This window comes from Carassius carassius, chromosome 21, assembly GCF_963082965.1.
Source record: "Carassius carassius chromosome 21, fCarCar2.1, whole genome shotgun sequence".
Taxonomy (NCBI): domain Eukaryota; kingdom Metazoa; phylum Chordata; class Actinopteri; order Cypriniformes; family Cyprinidae; genus Carassius; species Carassius carassius.
The window spans coordinates 25,083,916-25,109,467 of NC_081775.1; the positions used below are offsets into that span (position 1 = coordinate 25,083,916).

A 25,552-nucleotide genomic window follows, 5' to 3' on the forward strand; every position below is an offset into this window, starting at 1 on the left:
TTATATTGTACAAAAACCAATTTTTATATGACCACTCATTTTATTGCATTCAGCACACAACAATTTTAAAAGCACCAACCATTTTTTGTGTAATTTTCTTAAAACAAAATTAAGAAATTATTTTATTTTTTTTTACTAAAATAATTAAAACCATAAAAAAGGCGTATTTTTGGGGAATTTGGAACCCAATTAACTCTTACTGTGGTTATCATAATTAAAATATCAGTGTTTTTAATTCTTAAAATTTCACCATAATTTTACTGCCTGTCCATTCACTATGCCTTTCTGATCAAATATTAGATTTTTTCAGAGAAATATTTTAAGATTTTAACTCTATACAAATACCTGAAACTACAAGAATCACAGACTTTAAGGTTTTTGCCCATTAGATAAGCAAGAACTAAATATTCATACTAAAATGGAATGCTTTGCTGGGTAAAATCTAATTAAAATTATTTTTTCTAAAAATGTCTCTCTTGGATTTTTTTTTCTCTTTCATGTTTCGAGATGTTTTGTATTGTTTTTAACAACTTTTTACATTTCCTGTGTTTTTGTAACCTGTATTTGGTGTGCAGCCCAAACTAACCTGACTGTAGACAGTCACTTGAAAAAATAAAGGCTGGAATAAATTGCACTACTTTTTTTTGCTATTTTTTTGGCCCAATTTGCAGTCTGAAACTGTTGCTAGTTGCAAAGATTCAGAGCCAGTCTGCCAATTTTTGACACTTAGAAAATCACGTAGTGCGTTATAGCTTCTTATTATGATTCCTTCAGTTTGGAAGAATTCAAACATGTTTAATATTTTGGGTCAAATTTTACTCATTTCTCAATCAAACCTCTGTTAAACACTGTAAACTTGACTATGTAACCGTTCATTATATACCTTGACTATAACATCTTTCTCCATTGTATAATTTCTAAAGCCCGAGCATCGCTCACCCTATCAGTGTTGTGTATGTTTGTCTACATGAATAGCTCATGTGTTGTGTTTAGGGGTGTCTGGGGTGAGGAGTGGTCTGGAAAGGGGTGAGCGGGCCCACGGGTGGAAGAACAAGCCTGTTGCCATCTGGTCTGCTTTGCTAGCTAAATCCTAACAATTTCATTGGGATTATAGCAAGTGAGTAATCCTGCTTTCCTTTGGGTCTGCGGGAGATTACCACGGGGATTAGCCCCCACCGATAATAAACTTTATTAAAACGCAATCGGCTTTCAAGGCCTCTTCCCTCACACACTTGGAAGTTGGCTGTGCCCGTGAGGGGGTGGTGACCCCAGGGAGAGAGGATCTGAAGTGGAGCGCTGGAAGACAAGGGTTTGAAGTGTTCCAGATTACACGGGCTCATCTGAAGGACACCATCACTTGATCTTGAGCTTTAGGGTTTTCGTGGAAATCTGAGCTCCGCCCTTTTGTCCCACATCTCTATCTGCTTGCCCCATTTTTTTCCTTTACTAGATGTACTGTATAAATCTTTTTGTTGACAGTGTTGAGCCTTTTGAAAACTGCTGAAAACGAAAGCTCTGAAGTTCAAGGCTTCAAGCAGAGGATGAGTATAGATCAGATGACCAAAAAACAAACTTGCTGCATTTAAAGGGACAGTTCACCCAAAAATTCACCCTCACGTCATTCCAAACCTGTATGACTTGATTTTATCTGTGGAACATAAGATATTTTGAAGAACAACATTGGATTCCATTTGAAGACAAAAAATGTTCAAAACAAAGACTTGGTGTAACTTGGTGTAAACTGTCTCTTTAAGACATTTAAGTGAGCTGTGCTATTACATTTCAGGATATTGGAGTTAATTTTGCACAGGAGATTCAAACATCAGGAATGACTTTAAAGGAGTTACCTGGAGGATCCTAGAGGATGGACTCTTGACTTGTGGATCAGTAAGCAAACATCTTAGGCACTGCATAGAAACACTATAAAAAATAAATAAAAAACACTTAAAACACCTTCGCAACCACAATGTATATCAGTTTTAAATTGGCAGAACTGGAAGATTTTTGTACATCAGCAACTTTGTGCATACACTGATGAGCAGTACACAAAGTCGTGGATTCTCTATCCATCCTTGCTAGTTTTTCTATGTACAAATCAGACAGAATACACTTCCTATTCCATGCCAGACCTGAGTGAGGGACCTGTCTGTGTGCCATGAGAACAATGGAACAAAAGCAACATTCCCAGCCCCCAACCAAAAGCAGCAGAAAGCAAGGGTAAAACGTCACCTTGTGTTGCTAGTGTTGTGTTCCATAAATTAGACAATGCTGGGTTTTATTGCTGAGGCCCTCCAACATGTACTTTGCGTGTTTATGGCCTATCGCATACTGGTATTAAAATGCGGGACAGGTTTGATACCTCTGCTGTCATACCACTCTGATTTTAATAATACAATAAAGCTTCTGCCATGGGTGTACACAGAGTGTATGCACAGTGAGAGTGAATTAATTCTGTGAAGAGAGGAAAAGGGTTAATATATCGTTCTGTTATTGTAGCTCATTTATACTCTTGACCCCTGAATGCCACATTTAGCCCTAAAGCTGGAGCCAAACAGGTCAGATTAATCTCATTTTACTACCGGTATTCCTCCCCTTGTACATAATACATATTTTGAGATGCAGCACTCATTCGCAGCTTTAATGCTGTCAGTCAGAATGGACGGATGGACTGTTGACAGGCGAGAGGAGGCAAAACATGCCAAACAAGCCCTTGCTAGAGTTACCAGTTGCACTTGAGAGAAGGTGCATTATATTATATTATTAATAATGTTTTATTTGAATTTATAATGAATTTTCATTAAAATTGTATATATTTGATTATATTATTACTTGTATAAAATATACATAAAACATAAAAAGATTGATTATAGAATGATTATATTGTATCTTAATATCATTTGTGTATTAAATGTAATATATATATATATATATATATATATATATATATATATATATATATACATATACACACATGCATATATGTATATATACATGTATGAATTACAAAAGACATGCACAAATCTGAACTTCGTCATCGTACTGAATCCATGTAATGAGATTTTTTTTATATAAGCCCCACAAATCAAGTTGAAAGGTTAAATAATGAGAAAAAAAAACATAAAAAGATTACATTATATTGTCTAGGCCTTTAGATGGGTTAAATTATTCTTTTAAGTTTCTTAGTATCTCCGTTTGATTTGTTTTTGGAACTAACAAGAACACGTCAATGTCCCTACTAGTACATAACCATAGATTTGTCTATAATATCAGTAAGGTGAGGAAGTGATGTTAGATTACATTCATTGTTCCAATTCATCTCCGAGGATTTCAGGTTTGGATTGTGTGAAGGTCAGTCAAGTTTCGTTCAGTAAATCATAAATACTATGCACACAGGAGCACTATGATGCTGAAACATTAAAGATACACCCTATTCAGGTATAATACAGTACATTATCCTCTTTCAATCCAGTGTCATATAAAAGCAAGTAGATGTATGCACAGCTTCTTGGCAGTGGCTGTGGATCTGCTGACTTGAGATCAGTGCTACTGGTTTTCATATACAGACTGCAGAATAAAGTGAAAAAGGTTGTCTGAGATCAGCGTAAGTCTAACCTCTTTCCTGATATCTTACATTCTTCTCAATAAGTTGTCAATAAGATGAGTTTGGATGGCTTCCAGAGCATGTCCATCAACATGTCTTGTCTTGTCAGCAAACACCGGAAATGTAATCTCCATGACGATGTTTCAAAGATGTTCATCAGTGTCGTATAACCAATTACATATTACTAGTTAAATGCCCTTCACTTTTACCCCAGTCTGTCTTAAGTCACCTCATCAGTTTAAGATTTTGTATTAAAAAGAAGCAGGTTCATTATTTGTTCTGGATAAACTTGTGTTGCACTGGTAAAAATCAAAGGAATAGTTTCTACCAAAAATGAAAATCTGCTGAAAATGTATATTCACCCACAGACCATCTAAGATGTAGATGAGTTTGTTTCTTCATCACAACAGATTTGGATAAATTAACTATTACATCACTTTTTCACCAATGGATAATAATCTATAAAACATTGTATAATTCTAGTCCTTCAATTAACATCTTTGTGAAGGCGTTTTTAAACTTTAAACCATCACTTCTGGCAAAAAATAACAGTCCATAATCAGTAATAATGCTTCCTCTAAAAATCCATCCCCTGTTGTCCTCTCATATCAAAAATCTCCAACACATTTGTTAAAAACGAATGGATTGTTAGTGCTTGATCTGTGCATATTTCTCTCCTGAATCAGACAAAACAGCTTTTTCTGGAGGAAGCAATATTATGGATAGAAAACTTATATTTTAGCCAGAAGCAAAGGTTTGGCATTAAAAACATCTTTCAAAAAGCTCATTCTGATGGCACCCATTCGCTGCAGAGGATCCATTGGTGCAAGTGATGTAATGCTACATTTCTCCAAATCTTTTTTTTTTTTTTTTTATGAAATAACAAACTCATCTACATCTTGGATGGCCTGAAGGTGAAAACATTTTCAGCAAATGTTCATTTTTAGATGAACTATTCATTCAACATTATAGTGTCATGTAACAAATATTATGCTTTATGTAAGTAGCAATTACAATGTGCATTCATGTTATCACAAAACAAACAAACAATTAGACCTACATAGAAGTGCATGGTGTGCATTAGTATTATTCACTGAATATCTAATTATACTATTAGATGTGCACTTTAGGGTATTTTATTCAGTTGAATAACAATAAAAAATCATGCATAAGATCAGAATCATTATGCTTCATTGGGGGCCCACTTAAATACACATAAATAAAAATATTGATTGCTGAAGGAAGTAAAAACATTACAGGGGATCCTTCATTGTTTAATGGTAAGCTTAAGGTGAAACACTGTCGCCTTTAATTGAATTTCTAACCTAAGCAGGATCTACCCCTTAGCCAATTATAATGTATTAGACAATTATAATGTATTATCTCTGACCTGGTCTACAATGGCCAGGTGCATTGATGCATTGCTTTGGAGGGTCATTGTTTACTTTTAAGTTTTACATGATTCAGATTTACTATTTGATTCCATTTATACAATTACACAATCTAGTACCCCATTAAAAATCCATTTTATTGTATTGTATGCCTATTGTTCATTGTATATTGCATACTAGGTGTATATATTGAATATATATTGTCAGTAAATTTCTTGTATAACTGACTGATATAGCATGTATGGTTAACTGTAATTTTTGAAGCTTCCCACCAATGTCTCCTAGCTAACTTACTAAGCCAATAAACCTAAATTCTGATTCTGATTAAACAATGCCGAACCTCGTACTTCAACTAATTACGTAAATGGACAGGACCTGTCAAGAGACAATAACTATTCCCTAATAGAATTTGCCCCCAAGTGCAATTTAATTTTCTCTGTTGCCCTCTCTTGAGGTCTCTTTCTGTCTTTCCTTTGCAGGGAAAATGGGGGGAACGGCTTCTGACATTGACGTTCGAGTCTTTATTTACTCTTTTCGAGGAATAGAAACCACCAGACTGATGTAGACAGGTAACGTTTCTGTAGTCTTTCTTTGTATCTGTGGAACGAAAATTCTATATCGACTTATACTGTAAGCTCGAGCGCTGTCTAGCTCGCGTAGTGAGCGCAGAAATACATGCCACGCGACAGTCGGTAGGTTTGCATGACGCTCTCTGAGACGTGATGTGCTTCTTTTTTAAACGCGCAAACATTGTTTATTTTCGTGTCGTATTCGATATCGTATTTGTTTAAGATGTTTCTGCGTGTGAAACTGTCTGAAATGTTTCATATTAACAAACAGAAGGAATGACAACAAAGAATTTTAGAAGAAGGCTAATAGTCAGCATGGGAGAGTGAGAATTATTTGTTTGTACTTGTGTGTTTATAACTGTGTTTGTCAGCATAAGAACAATATTCTCGTATTTGTGTGCAACAAATTAAACGTTAGAGATTGGCAAGTTCTGCTTAAATGGTGTAAATTACAGACAAGAACAAAGAGAGAGGTTGTCAGAATCTGCTTCACTCCGGAGGTGGGTTGTAAACATGGACGTTTTGAATGTTGTGCATAATTATGTAGCTACTCCCCCGTCATAACTATTTCTAGTAATGTAATTTAGTATTAAGAGGTAAAAGCAACAAACAGAAACATTTATACATACACTATACCATTTTGTGCAATATTTGTGGCTCAAGTAGGCCTACAAATACATTTGAAACTCTTTCCATCTGATTATATATATATATATATATATATATATATATATATATATATATATATATATATATATATATATATATATATATATATATATTTTTTTTTTTTTTTTTAGGATATTGATTTAGAGATATTTGAGTGGATTCTATTCTATTATCAAATGAACTTTTTGATTTAGATGAATCTATTAAACATTATAAATCACGTAATAGGCTAAACTATAGACATAATAAAATACATCTTTACAGGTAAATAGCTACATATTTTTCTACATATATTCTTCAATTTCTACTCTCACCGGAGGGAATGGTTCATGATATTATTTCACCCATTTATAATTATTTAAACTGATTTGTGTTTCGTACATTCTCTTAAGGGATAATTTTACTTTCAGTATAGTTGTATGAATTTGTCCAAGTGTAAGCTCATTGGCCTCACAGGAGGAGGTTAAGGGGTTGATATCTGATCTCTGCAGAGACCTGTATTTTACTGATATGATACAAGCTCTTATATGATACACCACGAGAAGCGGATAATGTGAAATACTGGCTGTAATTAAAGGTGGTCGGGTCAGCGGGAGACGCACCCTTTCGCTGAATTATAGCGCACAGGTCTCTCATTGTTCGGACAGGTGCCCTTTAGTGCATTTTATAGTGACTTAAACAGACTTTGAGACGCAAAAAAGAGCTGCGCGCTCGTGAAAACGCGTCCACTGTACATGAATTAATGTATTTAATCGTGTGGCAAATCATTGAGCATTAAGAGCATTTGCTCCTCTGTTCTGTTAAAGCAAGACTAAATTCACATTTTCACTTGACCATCAGCGTAATTGAATAATCTGCATAATAACTCCTAGCCATAATCAAAATGAAAATCAAAAGCGTGGCCCGGGATAATTCCCATGTCCACCATTGGCCCATGCAGAGGGAATCTGGTGAAGCTCGAGGGCTGCTGTGTTTGCCACCATTTAATCAGCTTGATGATCACTTTCATTTAACTAAATTACACTGGAGCCATTAAGCAAGACTGTGGACGGGGTTTAAAATTTGAGATAATCGGACTTTGATGACATCCACGTCTTATTTACATACTCCTGTAACATATAGCTGTCCATGATTTTTAATTTTATACATTTTTTTTTTTTTACATCAGACAAGCAAGATAATCAGGGATTGAAATACGTACGTGCAGCTATATAAACGAGACGATTTGATCTGTTTTTGATGTTACTTTGTGTGCCTCCAGTCTCAAGTGGAAGAATTGCCTTTCATTTAATTGGTGTTCTGAAATATGGCATTAACTGGTTTTAACAAGACTGACCAGCAGTCTGAGAGATATAAAATCAGTTAAGTGTTGTGTGTTGGATAGAATTGTTTGTAAGAAGGTAGGTAGAATTAATGCATTCGGATATAATTTAATAGAATGAATTGCCATTTGAAATAGCCGAACCTAATTTTTAACAAAAAAATAAAAATTACAGTAGCCTATTATGCACAGTTTTGTCTTTCGCCCATCAGCCGTTTACTGTATCTTCTTCATTATAGCATTTCACAGAGCTTGCAAACCATATGTTGTAATATAAAAACGTGCTTTTATGTAGGCTAGTTGTAAAAATGAGCATGAGAGGAGTGGGGTATAACGAAACACTCAAAACAGACATGATAGCTACAGGTTACGTGGAAAAGCAGCCAGACTGACGATAAAGAGACTGACTACTCCAGTCTGAAGCTTGTTTTCATGAAGCGGTGACTGTCAGAGCTCGCGAGCTCACGCGCCGCATTATACTGTCCATGAAGAGAATTGGAAGTGAAGATTGAGTTCATCTCGCTTGAACTCCGCTCTCTCCGGAGGGAGAAAGCTCGAATGAAATGAGTCCTGTCAGGATCGACTGTGTCGAGACTGCTGATAAACAAAGTAAAGGTTCACTTGAGTTTTGTACTTATTTTTTTTTTTTTTTACAAACGTATTCCAGGCACTGTTGAGTGTGTTTATCCTGCGAACTGTCCTGGTCAACAGGGCGCAATTATGAGAGCTAATTTCAGTCATTTAAAGTGTACATGTAGGCTGATGAAAGGATTAGATTAAAAAGGAACCAACTATTTTTTAAATAAAATGTAAAATAATGTAACTGTGCATGAATGGAATTCACTACATATTTTTTATGCAATTTTAACAGTATAAGTTAGCCTATCTTACAGTGAGTAGCCTATAGCCTTCTACATATTGACTACACATTTTCTCAGAATGTGGGGATAGTTTATAACTGTAATTCCATAAATATAACTGTAAATGTATTCTTTTATTTTGTACAATTTCATACAGTAAAACATTTTATTATCCTACTAGTAACGTATTTTTCTTACTTTTACAGTGTATGTTAAGTTAACTTACAAGCAATCAATTAGCAGGATTTATGAATATTTTACGTATTTTTTGTTATTCATGTGTTTACAGTCTAATTAGGCTATATCTAAACAGGCTTCAGAAGCCTACATCTCAAAATATAAGTAGGCTATCCACTAAAGCAACGCTGAAATGAAACTAGGTGTTAAATATTCACGTAGGCCTAATATTTACGTTACTTGCTTGACTGGCCCCTGCCAGGTCACAAAATTGTTTAAAACACTTTCAGATCCTGAGGTTTCAGTCGCGGTATTTATCGTCATCACTTCCTTATCGCTTTTTCCGCTCACCTGAGAGCACAAGCCGAAGAAGTTCCCGCCCCTCTCGCTCCCGTCCACGCCTCCCATTGGCCCCCCGGGGGTGTGACGTCAGGGCCGCCCCTGCAGTGTGAATGAATCAAGCGGTTTGTGTGACACACAGCAAAAGAACGCACGAGCTCGAACTCACGCGCGACTATTTCACGAGGATAACCACAGGCGCGAGGACTGTAAAAGGAGACTATCCGGGGAGAAAAAATATTTTACGCACATCTGAGATTCTCCGACCTCCGCGAGCGGGTGCATGTGCGCGTTTTCTCGGACTGGATGAAAATGATGCAAAGTGCGGCTGTGTTGCCCGGCGAGAGCGCGGTGAAGGGTCTGCCGGACATCCTCGGAGTGCCACTGCAACGTAAGGGCTTTATCTTCTGCTTATATTGATTAGTTCATCAGAAAATCGGCAGGCCTCCTCCGGGCGTCTGCAAGCCAACACTGGTGAATAATATGTAGCTTTTAATTAAACTCCACTGGGGAATTATACGTAAACCACTATTCTGGGTGGTAAAATCAATTCAGACATATTGTATAGCTTTATTATTATTTTAATCTAAATAGCTTTAACTATAGCAAATACTTCGTTAATCGGAAATTCTGATCTAATCTCGAGTAACAGATTACCAAATATTATTTTGTGATGAAAACAGATGAATGTTCTTTTTGAATATGATCGTAACTGAGCTCTGCAACAGCATTCACACAATAGCATCGTAAAAATTTGTCTGGTGTAAGTGTAGATTTATAATCTCACAGTGTAAATGTAATATATACATATATATATATATATATATATATATATATATATATATATATATATAGCCAGACTGATTTCTGATTAGTCAGACTAATGTTAGATCGCACAGCTGGCTAGAACAGTTACATTGCATCTTTTTAACAAGTTTGGTTGGTTGGGGAACAACAGTATAATAGGTGCTAGAAATTAAACAAATATATATCCTTAAAAAAACAATTAATCCGAGTTTCTATAATGCAGTGGTTAAATGTGGTAGATTGTATCCCATGTTATTTGTCACAATGAAGAAGAGATTATAAGACCATTTAGATACAGTAGGCCCACACAAACATTTAATTTAAAAAAAGGCATTGCCTATAATCTTCGCATCTGGTCTTTATCAGTCGCAAATTAATATGCGTTAGGCCTATATAATCTGATCTCAAAAACCAAGATGGAGTTTGAATTTGATAAATTCCTGACCTAATTATTCACAGTCGTGCTTCAGAAATTTACAGATGGACCTCATCTTGTTTGAACCAGACTTGGTTTCTCCCTCTTTCAAAAAAAGAGAAAACATAATTTTAGTCACTAGATCCGTGCATAATAAAATATCAAACGGTATTTTATTGAACACTGATAAAAAATTATGGAAAATAATTAGAAAGAAAACTAACCATTTATTTATTTATTAATTTGTTAAAGAATGGCCAAAAGGTTAAGTAGCCAATATAGGTCTGTCAGTGGCGAATGCTTAATTTCATTAAATAATAGTAGATTAAAAGATATTGCTACTCAGCCCCCCTTGTCGTATAAATGATGGATTAAGTGAGGATTATTTTAAGAATAATCTGTTCTTGCGGTATGGATCTAAATATTATTATTCAAATGAATAAGGTGCTTTAAAACCAACATATGTTTTTTTTAAAGAAAACATTTCGTAAATAGAAGCCTGTACGACAACGAGATTTAAATGAGAATGCGCTGAATGATAAAACAAAGATTTAAAACCAGTATCAGACGAACCAAAAGTGAATTGGTATATTTCAGATGCATAGTTTGAAGTTAAAGGAAGGCACGTCGTGGTAGCCATCTTTTAACTGAATGGCTAAGCAAATAGATTCCTCAGAGTAAATGAGCGTTAAAAGCTGAAGACGGTTGAATGAGTGAAGCTGCGCTGGGCGCTGTTCTTTCAGCACCACACACACAGCACTATCAGCAGTCATTTCAGCGGAACAAGAATGTAAAATGCTAATGTAAAAATAGTTAATTACCTGTAAATTAACTTACCAGAAACGGCAACATAACATTATTTTATATTTTAAAATACTATAGGATATACTGAGGCAAGATATATTTAATATATTTAACTCGCACAATTTTTCCGTAAAATATTGTGTTAAGTAAAATTGTAAAAACCAAACAAACAAAAATGCTTGTTATTTTATGAGTAAACGTCATTCACAGAATCACGTTTGTTTGCATTACGTTGAAAATGTGTGCGTGTGTGTGTGTTTGATGTTATGGTCATTTATTTGATGTATTTCTGTATTTTATGTTACAGTGTTTTTTTAGCATTATTTTAGTGTTGATGGTGTTTCATGGTTTTGTGGATAACACTGTTCTCTGTCATTGTGATATTATTAGCTATGTGGTTGCTGTAGAGGTCAGTTTTGATGAACTTTAAGACATTTGCCGCACGTTTACACGACGCATAAAACGCTATTCAGGTGATTACGCATTTTAGCACCTGCTGATATTAAAATTATTTATTTGATAAAAATACTATCCTCTTGCGTCATATTAGAATCCCGGCTTTTGTTGAATCCATTGAAACAGCACGTTTGAGAACTTGTCGACAGAAAGAATAGAGGATCAAAGGTCAAATATCGATATTAAATGTCATGATATTGTGATTTGAAGAAATTATACAGAGTTTTGCTCTCGTTCTCTGAACGCTTAAACTGATTCCCTTTTTTTTAAGGAATAATATCAATTGGATTTTATTTCTGTTTGGTTTAAGATTTCTGATTTGTGTGTTTGTTTTGTTCGAGCACTTGTTCTTGAACAACAGTAATTGAAGTGACAGACTGTCTCTGTTAAAGAATCGATGGACCAGTTATATGATTTTAATCTCAATGTCCTCTTGTCCTCGCCTGTTTTCTTCTGGGATATTGATTATTTACCAAGAAATGGACACCTTTCCTCACCTGTCCAGGGTTTACCGGTCCCATAGGTTGTCTTGCGGAAAGTCCTCAAATTTACTTTCACAATAATCTCTGAAGTCCGTTAATTACTTACTAAGCACTAATAATTAGCATTTATATATTTTAATATTAAATAGTATTTGTTTAACTTGTTTTGTACAAGTCTTATTTATAACAATTCCATGCGCATGATATTATTATAGGCTAGTATACATTTATTTGTTTTTATCCTTGTTTTTTTTCAATGCTGTTGTCATAATTCTTTGTCAGTTTTTTTTTGGGGATGTCGTTTACTTTTTACAAATATTAAATGTTAATTGCATTTTTAAAAAGTAAAGGTATCCCCAGTATGTTCCCCCATCTCAACAGAAGGTTGTACGTACGTATTTAAGAACTTTAAATATGATCGTTGCTGCTTCTATAGGTCTACCCCAGATTACTACAGATCAATAGCTTTTACAATTAAATGAATATATATAAAGTATAAAGCGTAATGTCAGGACATTTCTGTATATTTGAATGTGCAATACCTAAAGGGCTGTCAGCATTATATAATGCAACCATATTTGTTATTGACTTAAAATTATTAAACCTATTAGAAATTTCATAAAGTGTTACTTTATCTAAATATTGTTTAAACCAAGTTCAGCATTTCATTAAGCACATTTGACCTAAATCGCTTTCTGTGCATGTGTTTCTCCAGAGATCCCTCAGTGCGCAGGCTGCAGTCAACACATCCTGGATAAGTTTATTTTGAAGGTGTTGGATCGACACTGGCACTCAAAATGTCTCAAGTGCGCCGACTGTCACGCGCTCCTAGCAGACAAGTGTTTCTCTCGCGCGGGGAATGTCTACTGTAAAGAGGATTTCTTCAAGTGAGTCCATGTTCTCTTGCACTGTTAGCATTTACCTTTCCCCACCATCAGTATATATCTTATATCAATGTTTTATGCTCATATCTATCTATCTATCTATCTATCTATCTATCTATCTATCTATCTATCTATCTATCTATCTATCTATCTATCTATCTATCTATCTATCTATCTATCTATCTATCTATCTATCTATCTATCTATCTATCTATCTATCCAGTTCCCTTTTTTATTCTTGTTTAATACATTTTATGAAGCTAAACAATAAAATCAATCATAAATACCTTAAGCACATCAAGGCTTGTTGATGAATGCAGCAAAATGTGATGCGATTATGAATATTAATTATTTTTAGAATATGACAAATAGAGATCACATAACTAAACAAATAGAAGACAGTCAACCTTTACTTATCCAATTAAACAAATGTGTATTTTAAGTCATTAATGGAGCAAAATCTTATGTAGTCCAGTACATCATTGGACATTATATGATGAGAGATGTTATTTAATTTCTATTCTATGTTGGACATTGTTTCGGTCACTATATTGGCTGCATGAATTATCAAGGACTGGAGAGCCAGACATAAAACATTCAGACAAAAGCTTTGTCAAATTTCCTCACACAGAGGCATTTCACATGTGATTCCTTGTGCTTTTTAGTGCTGTTTGGCACTAGCCTGTGTGTGTGTGTCAGTGTGGGAGTATGTTCAAGGAAAGGCTGGCACATAGATTCTCTGTCATGGTTAATAAAGTGCAGTTTTTCATTTTTCTTGTGTCAGATTAGGAAGCACAGTGTGCTGGAACTCAGCCGCAAAGACCGCATGTTCCCAAATTCAATTCCCAGTGCTTTATAAGAACTCAAGAAAGCAACTTAGCATTTTTTTACTCATCTTTCCTGTGTCTTCCCTTCCTTTCTGTCTTCTTTTCTTCTTTTTTTTGCGATTGGATTTTCCCCTTGGCTTTAAGGAAGGAAATTAAGTTTGACTTTTATCCAAAACAGGATCAGTAGTGGCTTTTACCAAATCATGTTTGAGAGGTTTTAATGTCACAGGCTTCAATGAGACCTAAAACGCTATAGCAAGACTCAGAGTGGAGGCTAACTTTATTAGCAAGCCCTTGGGGACAAAAGAAGGGATTTTAATGTTAAGACCGTGGTGGTGCTGCTGAGGAGGATGGAGAGGGGGATGGAGGAGGAAATGCTGGTGGTTCACAGGCGAGGGGGCGAGGGCTGGCCTTCCAGTTCATGTTGCAAAAACTTCACCTTGGTTAAGTAAAAGGAGGGTTTATTTAGGAGTATTCACACTGTGATTTACAGCCTATTCTGACTCAGTGCTTTATGGGGCATTCTGTATGTGCGTTCAGTGGCCTCTCTCTCTCTCTCTCTCTCTCTCCTGTGAATCCCTTTGCCTCTGCTACATTGATCAAGACCATTTGTCAACTACAGGGACATGACAAGCACAAAGAAAAATGCCTGCTATAGTATTCTGAGCTTTTGTTAACTTATCACAGCCTTTGCATTTATAAAACGATTGCTTACGAAAATAGCCACAGGAAAATTAAGATGTAATGATGCTTTATCCCTAAAACAAGTTTGGGTAACACTTTACAATGAGGTTTTAAATGTTAAAATTGGTTAAAAACATAAGTTAACATGAACTAAGAATGAATAATACTTTTACATCATTACATAATCTTAACTAATGTTCATTTTAACATTTAATAACATGGAAAAAAGTGATTTGTAAAAAAATAAATTATAATACATAACTTTGTGACACTTTGTGAGTTAAAAAATGTCAATAAAAACATTATTTTAACATAATTTTAAAAAATGTGATTTATTATACATGATTAGTTATATTCCATCAGACGCAGATTTGTTCACAAAAAAAACGTTTTCAAATGATATATGTATCAGCTTTAACGCACTTATCAAAATAACAAAAGGTAGCATTAAAACATGATACATTTATATATATATTTGATGTACAGTATTTGTATATATTTGAATACGTATGTTTTGAATTAATTATCATTTGAATATTAAAAAATATTCTCAAAATGTATAGGTATATGTACAAATTAACATATTTATATACATGCATACAGTATATACTCTATACATGATTATAATTTTTTTTTTCACAAAATAACAATTTCATATTATATATGTATATATCAGCTTTAATGCACTTATCTAAATAACAAAAGCAGTCAAATGTCAAAAGTTTAATATTTAATGGCAAAAAGAAGTGTTCAAAATGTATCACACTCTTAGAAGAAAAATAAAAATACTCCATTTAATGTCAATGAACATAAACACAAGTTTGTAAATAAGCATTTGTTAACAAAATCTGTAATTTTCTGCCACTGTTTGGATGTAGAAAAACACCCATAGATATAGAAAATGTCTGCGTCATGTTTGCTTTTGCTTCTGTTATTGGCCATAATTGTAACCTTGGAATATGGATTAGGCATAAAATAATGTCTTAATTATGTGAAAATCATTGAACAAATGGTTATAAACTGGCTCGACGGAAAATAGGAATCATGTCTTTGTGGCTGCTTTTGTTGGTAATTAAGGCATAATACCTGAATTTGAATCTGTATCAAACTGAAGTGTCTATATTTGTACTTGCAGGCGTTTTGGGACAAAATGTGCATCGTGCCAGCAGGGGCTCCCCCCGACGCAGGTGGTCCGGAAAGCTCAGGACTTTGTGTACCACCTTCACTGCTTCGCTTGTGTAATGTGCAATAGGCAGCTGGCCACCGGTGATGAGTTCTACCTCATGGAGGACGGGAGGCTCGTGTGCAAGGAGGACTACGAAACAGCCAAACAAAATGGTGAGCTGTCATCTTCAGATCAGTGTAAATAATTACCTTCTGGAACCAACAATTGGACCACTCATCTTATGCAATATATATTGAGCTTTGTAACACATCTGTGTTTTAATTTGAGGAAGTATTTCTATAAAAGCAGTCGGAAGTCTATATCAGAATTCCAGAAATATGCAGCAATTATACTTGATTGTTTTTAAACAATGCCAAGTTAGGGAAAGAAATAAAAACCATTGCTCAGTAAGTGACTGAGAGTTTACCTACATTAGGATTTCGACCCTCAATAAGTCATTGAAATATATATTTTTAATCGTCCGTTTAAAAATGTGTATGCTATTTTTTAAATCGTATCAAGTTCTGTAATTTTATTACATATGATGGAATGTTTTAAAGAACAAAACATGGCGAAAACAGTGAAATGATGTTCCTAGAGAAAGATTTTTTATTAGTTTTTATTAGTTAGATAATAGATACACACATAGATAGATAGATAGATAGATAGATAGATAGATAGATAGATAGATAGATAGATAGATAGATAGATAGATAGATAGATAGATAGATAGATAGATAGATAGATAGATAGATAGATAGATAGATAGATTGATAGTTATATGACATTTTAATAAAAATGTATTGTTATAACATATTATTAATATTTATATAGATGAGTTATGCCAGTTGCTACTGACCCATTGAGAATAGTGGCTGTTTGCTGAACTGGCATATGATATGTTTTTAGACAGTGGTTGTGGTATATAGAAGCACTCTCCCAGACTTTGCCCACGTTGCTGGATTTTTTGTCACAATTGGAAATCATTCTGACAGTAAAGTTCAGGAGTGGAGATGGTGTAACTAACTTCTTCTTTTAAAATTATAAAGAGACACTGAGAGATCAGAGGAGGCAACAGGATGGTAGTAAGGAGATAAAATCATCATTAACTACAGTCTTGTGGGGTCTCAGAATCTGGCATATTAAGCCCCTCGGTGATCTGACCTCTCATGGGTCTGCCTCTGAAAGCCCCTCACGCTGTATTTATGGAGATTTCTGTGAGCTGTTGATTGATTATATTAAGTGATGCAATGCACTTTTACGGTAGGGTCCCAATAACTCGCACTGGCATGCCATTCTCAGAAGAGATTTATTCCCTCTTCCACCACAGTGTGACAGTTTCAGGAGAGTATCGACTGGCCATGTGTGAGCACTTTCACTCAAAGCATCCCACAAACTCGTACTTACTCATACCTCAAAATAGATGAGCTCCTGACATTTTGCCTCATGCTTGAGAAATTTGCTTCACTTGCTCCAACAGCGAATCAGTTTAGTTGAATTTAGGTGTTTTTATTCACTTTTTTGAGTTCGGTTTAGTCCTGCTAATACTACCTTTCACCTTTATGCTTGTGTTTTTCATTATAACAGTTATTTCAGAAGTTGGTTATTTAAAATATTATGAACTCCTTAGAACACAGTTTACTGTTTTATTGCTTAATGGATCAGTATTTTATGTTATAAAAGATTTTATATATTGAAATAGATTATATTTTTTATTTTATTTTTTTGTTTCTATTCATCAAAGAATCCTGAAAAACAAAACTCATCATGGTTTCCACAACAATTAGTACACAACACAACTATTTTCAGCATTGATAATAATAGGAAATATTTCTGGGCTGTAAATCAACATATTGTTATAATTTCTGAAAGGTTGTGTGACACTAAAGACTGGAGTAATGGCTGCTGAAAATTCAACTTTGCCATCACAGGAATGAATTACATTTTGAAATGTATTCAAATAGAAAACAGTTATTTTAAATTGTAATAATATTAGTGCTGGGCAACACTTCCAAAATAAAAGTTTTTGTGTACATAATATATGTGTGCGTACTGTGTATATTGATTATGTATATATAAATACACACACGTGTATGAATATATTTAAGATAAATACGTTTTGTTTATATTTTAAATCTATTTATATATTATATAAATTATATGAATATAAATATATGCATGCAAATACATGTAAATATTTTCTAAATATATACCAAATGTGTGTGTCTTTATATACAGTATACATAATAAATATACACAGTACACACACATATATAATGTACATAAACTTTTATTTTGGAAGCAAATAATCGCAATTAATTGTTGCTGGCACTAAATAATATTTAAAATTCTTAAATTTCTACTGTATTTTGCTAAAAAAAATGTAGCCTTGGTGAGAATAATAAACAATACTGTAAAAATACTTAGTTCTCCATATTAATATGCAAATAAATCTATAAATGTGAATCTGGACCACAAAAGGGTAAAAAAAAATATAATAAATTTAATCTATAAACAAGCTTTCCATTGATGTATGGTTTGTTAGGACAGGACAATATTTGTCCGAGATTTGAAAATCTGGAATCTGATGGTGCAAAAAATCTAAATATTGAGAAAATTGCCTTTAAAGTTGCCAAAATGAATTCTTTAGGAATGCATAATACCAATCAAAAATTTAGTTTTGATATATTTACGGTAGGAAATTTACAAAATATATTCATGCAACATAATTTTTACTTAATATCCTCATCATTTTGGGCATAAAAGAAAATCATTTTACCGACACAATGTATTTTTGGCTATTGCTACAAATATACTCATACTACTTATGACTGCTTTTGTGCTGCAGGGTCACAAATAAGTGGGGCGGTTTGACCAACCAATGGCAGCACAGTAATGAAAATTTTAATAAGTTCTTCAAATTTGACTGTTACAGATGATTCAGAGACAGGAGCAAAACGTCCACGAACCACCATCACAGCCAAACAGCTGGAGACGCTCAAAAGCGCCTACAAGAACTCGCCTAAGCCTGCACGACATGTGCGCGAGCAGCTCTCCTCAGAAACGGGCCTGGACATGAGAGTAGTGCAGGTCAGACTATAAGTCAGACTTCAAGCTTAACTGTTTTATATGATTAAATGGGTGTCTTTACTGAGGCTTGTCTGTCCACAGGTGTGGTTTCAAAACAGGCGAGCAAAAGAGAAACGGCTGAAGAAGGACGCTGGTCGGCACCGCTGGGGTCAGTTCTACAAAAGCGTCAAACGCAGTCGAGGGTCCAGTAAGACGGAGAAGGAGAGCTCAGCCGATGATGCAGGACTCAGCGATAGCGAACTTAGTTTCAGAGGTGAGTCTGTTTACATCTCCCATGATGCCTTGCTTTGTTTTTCTCTCTCTTCTTTTATTTCCCTCAATTCATTCATTTCCTGCCTTTTGAAAACATGCCACTTGGTGGATTGTTTGGAATATTCAAATTAGGTTTTTGGTTCTGCTATGTGTTTTTTTTATGATTATTTCATTTTTGTCAACCCATTTTGAGAACTCATAAAAGTCTAGAGCCGTGTTTATGCAAAATGAAAGCAGCGATGCACAAACGCTATAAAATTGGTGAAGCTTTTAGTTGATTAGAGAGAAAGCACACAGGGCCTTTGTTGTGTGGTTGAAAGAACAGAGACTGGTTGCGCTCCTGTGTGTACTGAGAGTAAATCACAAATGCTCAGATATTTCCAGAAGCATGTTACCCCCTTGTTAATGAGGTATTTGTCATAACTACAGTTCTTCTTCTATGTGTAAAAGCATCTATACAGCACCATTCAAAAGCTTGGTGTCAGTAAGTTTTTTTTTTATAAAATTTTCTAAGTAAAAAAAAAAAAAAAAAAAAGTGTTATTTTTATTATTATCATCAATATTGAAAACAGTCGTGCTGCTTAATATTTTTGTTAAAAATATTTTCAGGATTGTTTGAAGAATAGAAAGTTTTATAAGATTATAAATGTCTTTACCGTCACTTTTGATCTATTTAATGCATCCTTGCTAAATAAAATTATATATATATATATATATATATATATATATATATATATATATATATATATATATATATATATATTTTTTTTTTTTACAAAAAATACTATTCATTCTCTCAACCTCATTTAATCCAATGTTACTTTCCAATTATTTCTAAATAATTGCGATATTTACTATCAATTTCTGAGTGAAAATTTATTTTCAGTGTAGCTGTATTTTTTTTGGAAACGATCTTGAAACCGATTTTGTCTGCTCTTTCCAACAGAAGACCAAATCCTGTCAGACCTTGGTCATGCTAACGGCTTGTATGGAAGCGTCGGAGATGTCACGAACGGCAACATGCTTAACGGGAGCTTCTCCCTGGAGGGGGGTGGGCAGCCATACCATGACCTGCGGGCAGGAAGTCCCTACGGCCTGCCACAGTCCCCCTCATCCATCACTTCCCTCCCAGGCCACACCCCGCTGCTCAACAACTTAGGCTTCAACATAGACGGCATCATGGGTCAGGGCGGTCAGCCCAATGTAGGTCAAGCTCTGAGAGCAATGGCCGGCGGACCCACCTCTGACCTGTCGACAGGAAGCAGCACGGGCTACCCAGACTTCCCCACCAGCCCTGCCTCGTGGCTTGATGAAATGGACCACTCCCAGTTCTGAGGTCAAAGGTCATAATGGAAAGTGCAGTACTATGGACAAGAAATCTGAAGATTTTATAGACGTCTTTCCCAGAACTGGTGACGTTTGTGTGGCGAGGCCCAAAACAGCACCTACTTTAACACGGTGGCTTGACTTTGCTAAATGGCGCGCTGATACGAGCAACCCACCGTGGAATGTCTGCGCTGTATCATAATTTTGTAATTCATGTTTTTTCATTGTTCTCAAAACTGGATTGGACGATTTCCAGCATGAAATGGCGTGCAGCTGCGAATGGCGTTCAAACCCCAGACCACCCTGGAAACACAATCACGATCCACCACGTTTTTGAGAACAAGAGGGTCCATGCATGCTTCCGAATGAGGAAGAGAACTGTCCACATTCAAAATGGCGACGCACTTTACTGTATATTCCTCCTCAACTGCACACGGCAGGCTGAATACAGGAAAGAGAGGAGCGCACCGAACAAGGAGAGATATTTAAACAAGTGGCACAAGTGTATCTTTCCTACTTACAAGGGTTTGGGATTTTGATGGTTGAAACTTTCTAAACGACTCTACTAGAGATGGCCCTTCACATTAGGTCTGAACAATAGATCAAAATTATTTTTAATAATGATGAATCCGCATGCACTGCTCTGAGTTGTCATAAAAATCTCTGTGTCAATGGTCCCTGCCCGTTCAGTGTTTTTCTGTTAACTTCAGATATTTTGGGGCAAAATGAAACAAAATATATAGTTTAAAAGATTAAAATTAAAGTTAATATTTATTTCCAGTACAGTTCAGTTTATTTGTTATTGATAAGGTTTATTTAACCATCAAAATACCTTTGTTTACAATTGCCATTTTTGTTTCGTACTCATTGCTTCATGAGCAAAAATGGATATCAGAACAGATGACAAGTTCTATTACACAGACACAAGTACCTTAACGGCCTCATCAATTATTATCAAGCAAAACATGTGAAAGGGAAATTTACACTTTAGTTTTTTTTTCTTATTTGACACATTTAAGCAACCACTATGAGGATTTAGTGTTATTTATTCCTGTTATGGGTACCAATGTCAGTATTATGAAGAGGCTGATCATGGGAGAGAGTGCAGTGAGTTGATGTAAAACTACAAAACTGGTGATACAATTGTAAACGTGAGGAAAATTTGTTGTGGCAAAATTTGGACCCACATAATGGAAAACTGAGTAAAGATTAAGCTATGCTGAAACAGTGAACATATAAGCTAACAAAGAGCAACACAGAAAAAAGAAAAATAACCACTCAGAAATATGCTTTGTTGAATCTATGTTGAGTCTTAATGGGTGTAAATTTTGTAAAGTCTCAAAAAGTGTCGACAGTCTTGTTTCATGAGCACTATTTATTGCTATGGATCTTTGAAAAAAAAAAAAAAAAGAGCACTGAATTTAGTCCTATATGCCTTCTGTCCAATGGTATGAATTGTGTACAGTCAAATCTATATGGAGAAATAAAGCCGAAATTGTCTTTGGGTTAATGCAATGTTCTTTTTTATTTACTTTACATGCTTTTATTGATCTTGAATGTACAGATAAACAGCTTAGTATAAAACAGAATATATATATATAAATATATAATACCACAACACTGGTTTAAAGTCATTAATCTCAACTACTGATGTCACCACGTTTAATGATGTCATCTCAATTAAATCTGGAAATGTGAAAGTGAAGTGACATTCAGCCAAGTATGGTGACCCATACTCAGAATTTGTGCTCTGCATTTAACCCATCCGAAATGCACACACACAGAGCAGTGAACACACACACACACACACACACTGTGAGCAGTGGGCAGCCATTTATGCTGCGGCGCCCGGGGAGCAGTTGGGTTGTCGATGCCTTGCTCAAGGACACCTAAGTCGTGGTATTGAGAGAACTGTACATGCACTCCCCCCACCCACAATTCCTGCCGGCCCGGGACTCGAACTCACAACCTTTCGATTAGGAGTCCGACTCTCTAACCATTAGGCCACGACTTCCCACAAATTGGTTGCAAAATATAAAGGAATTGACCAAGCAAGGTTTTTAAGTGTTTATGAGGGGCTCTAACTGAATTACACAATAGTACTAATATGCCCTTTGCATATTCCAAGCAATACCATTTTTTGTTGTCGTTTGTTTTGTAAATTGGTGGTAGCCTATTGTTCACGTGATCAAACCAATTCGCGGTTATTAACTACAAAAAATATCTATGTGTATACTACATTTTGGTTGCACGGGAACAAAGGAATAACATTTCTGCAAAGCCCACAGACACAAACCTGTGGAACTTTGATCAGACGCACATCTGTTCGCCGGTTCCACGCGCTCATCCTTCTGCTTCCATAGACTGGAGCAGATTGCTGTTTAGTCAAACCTTCCCTAATCCTCTAAATGTTACCTAATTGTAAACTGCTCTGTGAAATGAGGACAAACAGGCTGCTTGACGTTCTCAACGGCCAGAAAACACAACAGACAAAAGATGCAGCAGGCTACAATTTGGACACGTGCATTTTAATGCGTGGATTCCATTTGTATGGGAATGCGCATTCCATTTACCAAAAAAAGCGACATAGGCCTATTTATTTACGGATATATATCATGCATAGGCCTACTAGACACTACTATAGGCGCAATTAAACGTTTTGTATCGACAAAACCAATACCTGAACTATCCCATTGCATAAAGGAGGCAAAATGTGTTATCTAAAACAATACATTTAATATGTATTAGTAAGGTTAGGTTATATGTTGTTAGGCTGTGCTTAACTGGAAAACATAGGAGACGTATCGATTTCATGGTATGAAAGCAATATTTATGAAAAAAAAAACTGAAAAAATAAAATAGAGAAACGCGCCGAGCTGATTTCACTCAGCCATTGATTGGGGCTGCAGCGGCCATTAATGTTCGGCCTTTAATAGTTCAGTCTTACAAAGATAAACAGCGACAAAGACAGTTGGTATAATTTACACGCCACTTACAGCACTAGTATACATATAAATCGGAGCAAATTCCTGCACTGTTGCTTTTGCAAAGATGACAAACACAAGCGCAAATGCCATTATCATCGATCTGCGAGCTTTTATTACGAACTTCCTGAAGCTAACGATTCACCAGCCTCCCGGGTGAGAAGGAATAAATTAACATGCAAATAGTTATTCAGCCTAAATGTAATCTGGGCTGCACAGACGGGCTATTTTTTCTCTTGTGTATGATGGCGTTCACTGGCATCTTGTTTGGCATTTTAATTCAACAGCCATACAAATAAAGAAAGGGTCATTTTGCAAGGACAAATGGTCACGTGTCAGTATAACTGTAGAGGTGTAACTTAGTGGGCAGTATTCTCATTTGCATTTAATGTAATAAAGAAGCTGTGCTCATATTGATAGCCTACTCAATGCATCAGATTGACCTTGGCCTTTAATTGACTGGAACTCTGGAATACTTGATTCTGATTGGTCAATGCACCATCCAGTTTGAAATGTAATAATACTCAGCGTCTCCTAAGTAAGCTTAGTTATTTCATACACTACGCGGTTAAGAAGCCTACATAGTGCATAAGTATACACAGTGTATAAGTTCATAGTGTGCCAATTGGGACACTATTTATTGAGAGTTGCAGGGATGATGCAAAACCTTTGAGTTTGCATTTTAGCTCTTTCAGTTCTATCGCTAGTTTTTTTATGGGTTTCTGGTTAATAAATCAGTAAACCCATTGTTAACAAATGGCTAAATGGAACTATAAAGGTTGTCGGTGACATTAAATGCAATTACACTTTCGGGTTGGTCTACAAAAAGATATGTCAGCCTACAGCCCTTTTTTTTTTTATATTAGTGGGATATTTTTCAGCATTTTTCGCTGGCTGGCAAATTCTAAGTGAGGGTGGAATAAAGCATTGCATTAAGAGTAGCCCAGTACATGCCATTCCATTTATAAGCTGGACAACCGGCTGAATAGAGAAAGAGACTGACAAAAAGAGAGAAAGTGAAAGGGACAGCCAGTGAGAGAGAGAACGAGTGAGAGTAACAAACCTCCACCATCTGCCACTAATGGTGTTAGGGAAGCATCCAGAAAGGCGACTTGTAAAAATGCATAAACGTTAAGTAAAGAAAGCTGAGCAATATGGGACATGATTTTAGAGGAGTCCGTGTCAAAAGTGAAGAGCTCAGGGGGAAATTGAGGCACATAATGGAAACGTAATGGGCTTAGTGTCACTGTCGTGCAGACAAGCCCACGGAGGATGCCGTCAGCGGCATTGAGCCTCCCCCAACTCCAGCGGATTTATGGAAATTACCGGAATAAGGGACAAACAGCCTTTACAAACAAACCGATACCATAATTCCTGCCTGTCTATAGAATATCTAAAGCGACAGACAGAGGATCTTGCCCTCGAGGAGGGATGCAGCTCTACAGACCCAAACCCGGCTAATGTTTCTCATTCCTCCACTTGAGTCCTGTTTTTATTCAGTCCATCATACTTTGAGATTGTTTTTGAACAAATGTCTATCAGCTGTAGAGCTTTGGGTAAAATAAAGTTTTGAGGATTTCTATGTGTAGGCGAATTGGAGAATGTAAAAAACACACAAAGTCACCCAGTGTATTTATTGTTTTAAAGCATAAAAATTCAAATGAAGCTTCACCAACCAAAAATTCAATGATAACAGAAAGAAGACACTGATCAGAGGTGCTTCATGCTAGAGGCTCTTACCCTCCAGAGACCAACGAGTAGAACAACTTATGTACTATAGAATTGTGCTACATTTACTATTAAAGGAATAATTAACCCACAAATGAAAATATCCTTAAAATGTACTCATCCTTAGGCTATCCAAGATGTAGATGAGTTTGTTTCTTCATTGGAACAGATTTGGAGACTTTTACCACTTACAAGAGAATTCTATGCAGTGGATGGGCGCCTTCAGAATGAGAGTCTCTTTGGATTTTGACCAGAAATATTAGTTTAAAGATAAATCCCCTTAATGATGGATTTCTCAAAAAAAAAAAGGCAGCTTTTCGCTTCACAAGATGCTAATTAATGGACTGGCGACGTGTGGATTGGTTGTGGATTATTGTGATGTTTTTATCATCTGTTTGGACTCTCATTCTGACGGCACCCATTAACTGCAGAGGATCCACTGGTGAGCAAGTGGATCCTCTTCAGTTAAAAATGCAATACAATGTAAAAATTTTATGTACTGTAACTATTGCATTTTTAATGTCTAAACTGAGAATCAAAAAGAGGTTTTAATATCCATTAAATCAGAAAGAAATGTGTATGCTTAACAAACCTCAATTCCTTAAGGTTTCCCTCCAGTTTTGGAATCAAAATTTATATAATAATTGGCGCATTGCTTTACATCTACCAATTTTTGGTTAATTTAAAACAAGTAGCAAAAAAGTAAAAAAATGAGACACCA

At 35.5% G+C, this 25,552-nt stretch overlaps 1 protein-coding gene across 1 annotated transcript; it reads left to right on the plus strand.

Moving 5' to 3' along the window:
* Positions 1–9,079: 9,079 nt before the first annotated feature.
* Positions 9,080–20,767, plus strand: lhx4 (LIM homeobox 4). The gene is made up of 6 exons (XM_059504001.1): positions 9,080–9,318; positions 12,607–12,778; positions 15,422–15,624; positions 18,387–18,541; positions 18,623–18,794; positions 19,740–20,767. Exons 1-6 carry the CDS (start codon positions 9,234–9,236, stop codon positions 20,126–20,128), a joined length of 1,176 nt encoding a protein of 391 aa, XP_059359984.1. The 5' UTR covers positions 9,080–9,233; the 3' UTR covers positions 20,129–20,767.
* Positions 20,768–25,552: the final 4,785 nt, after the last annotated feature.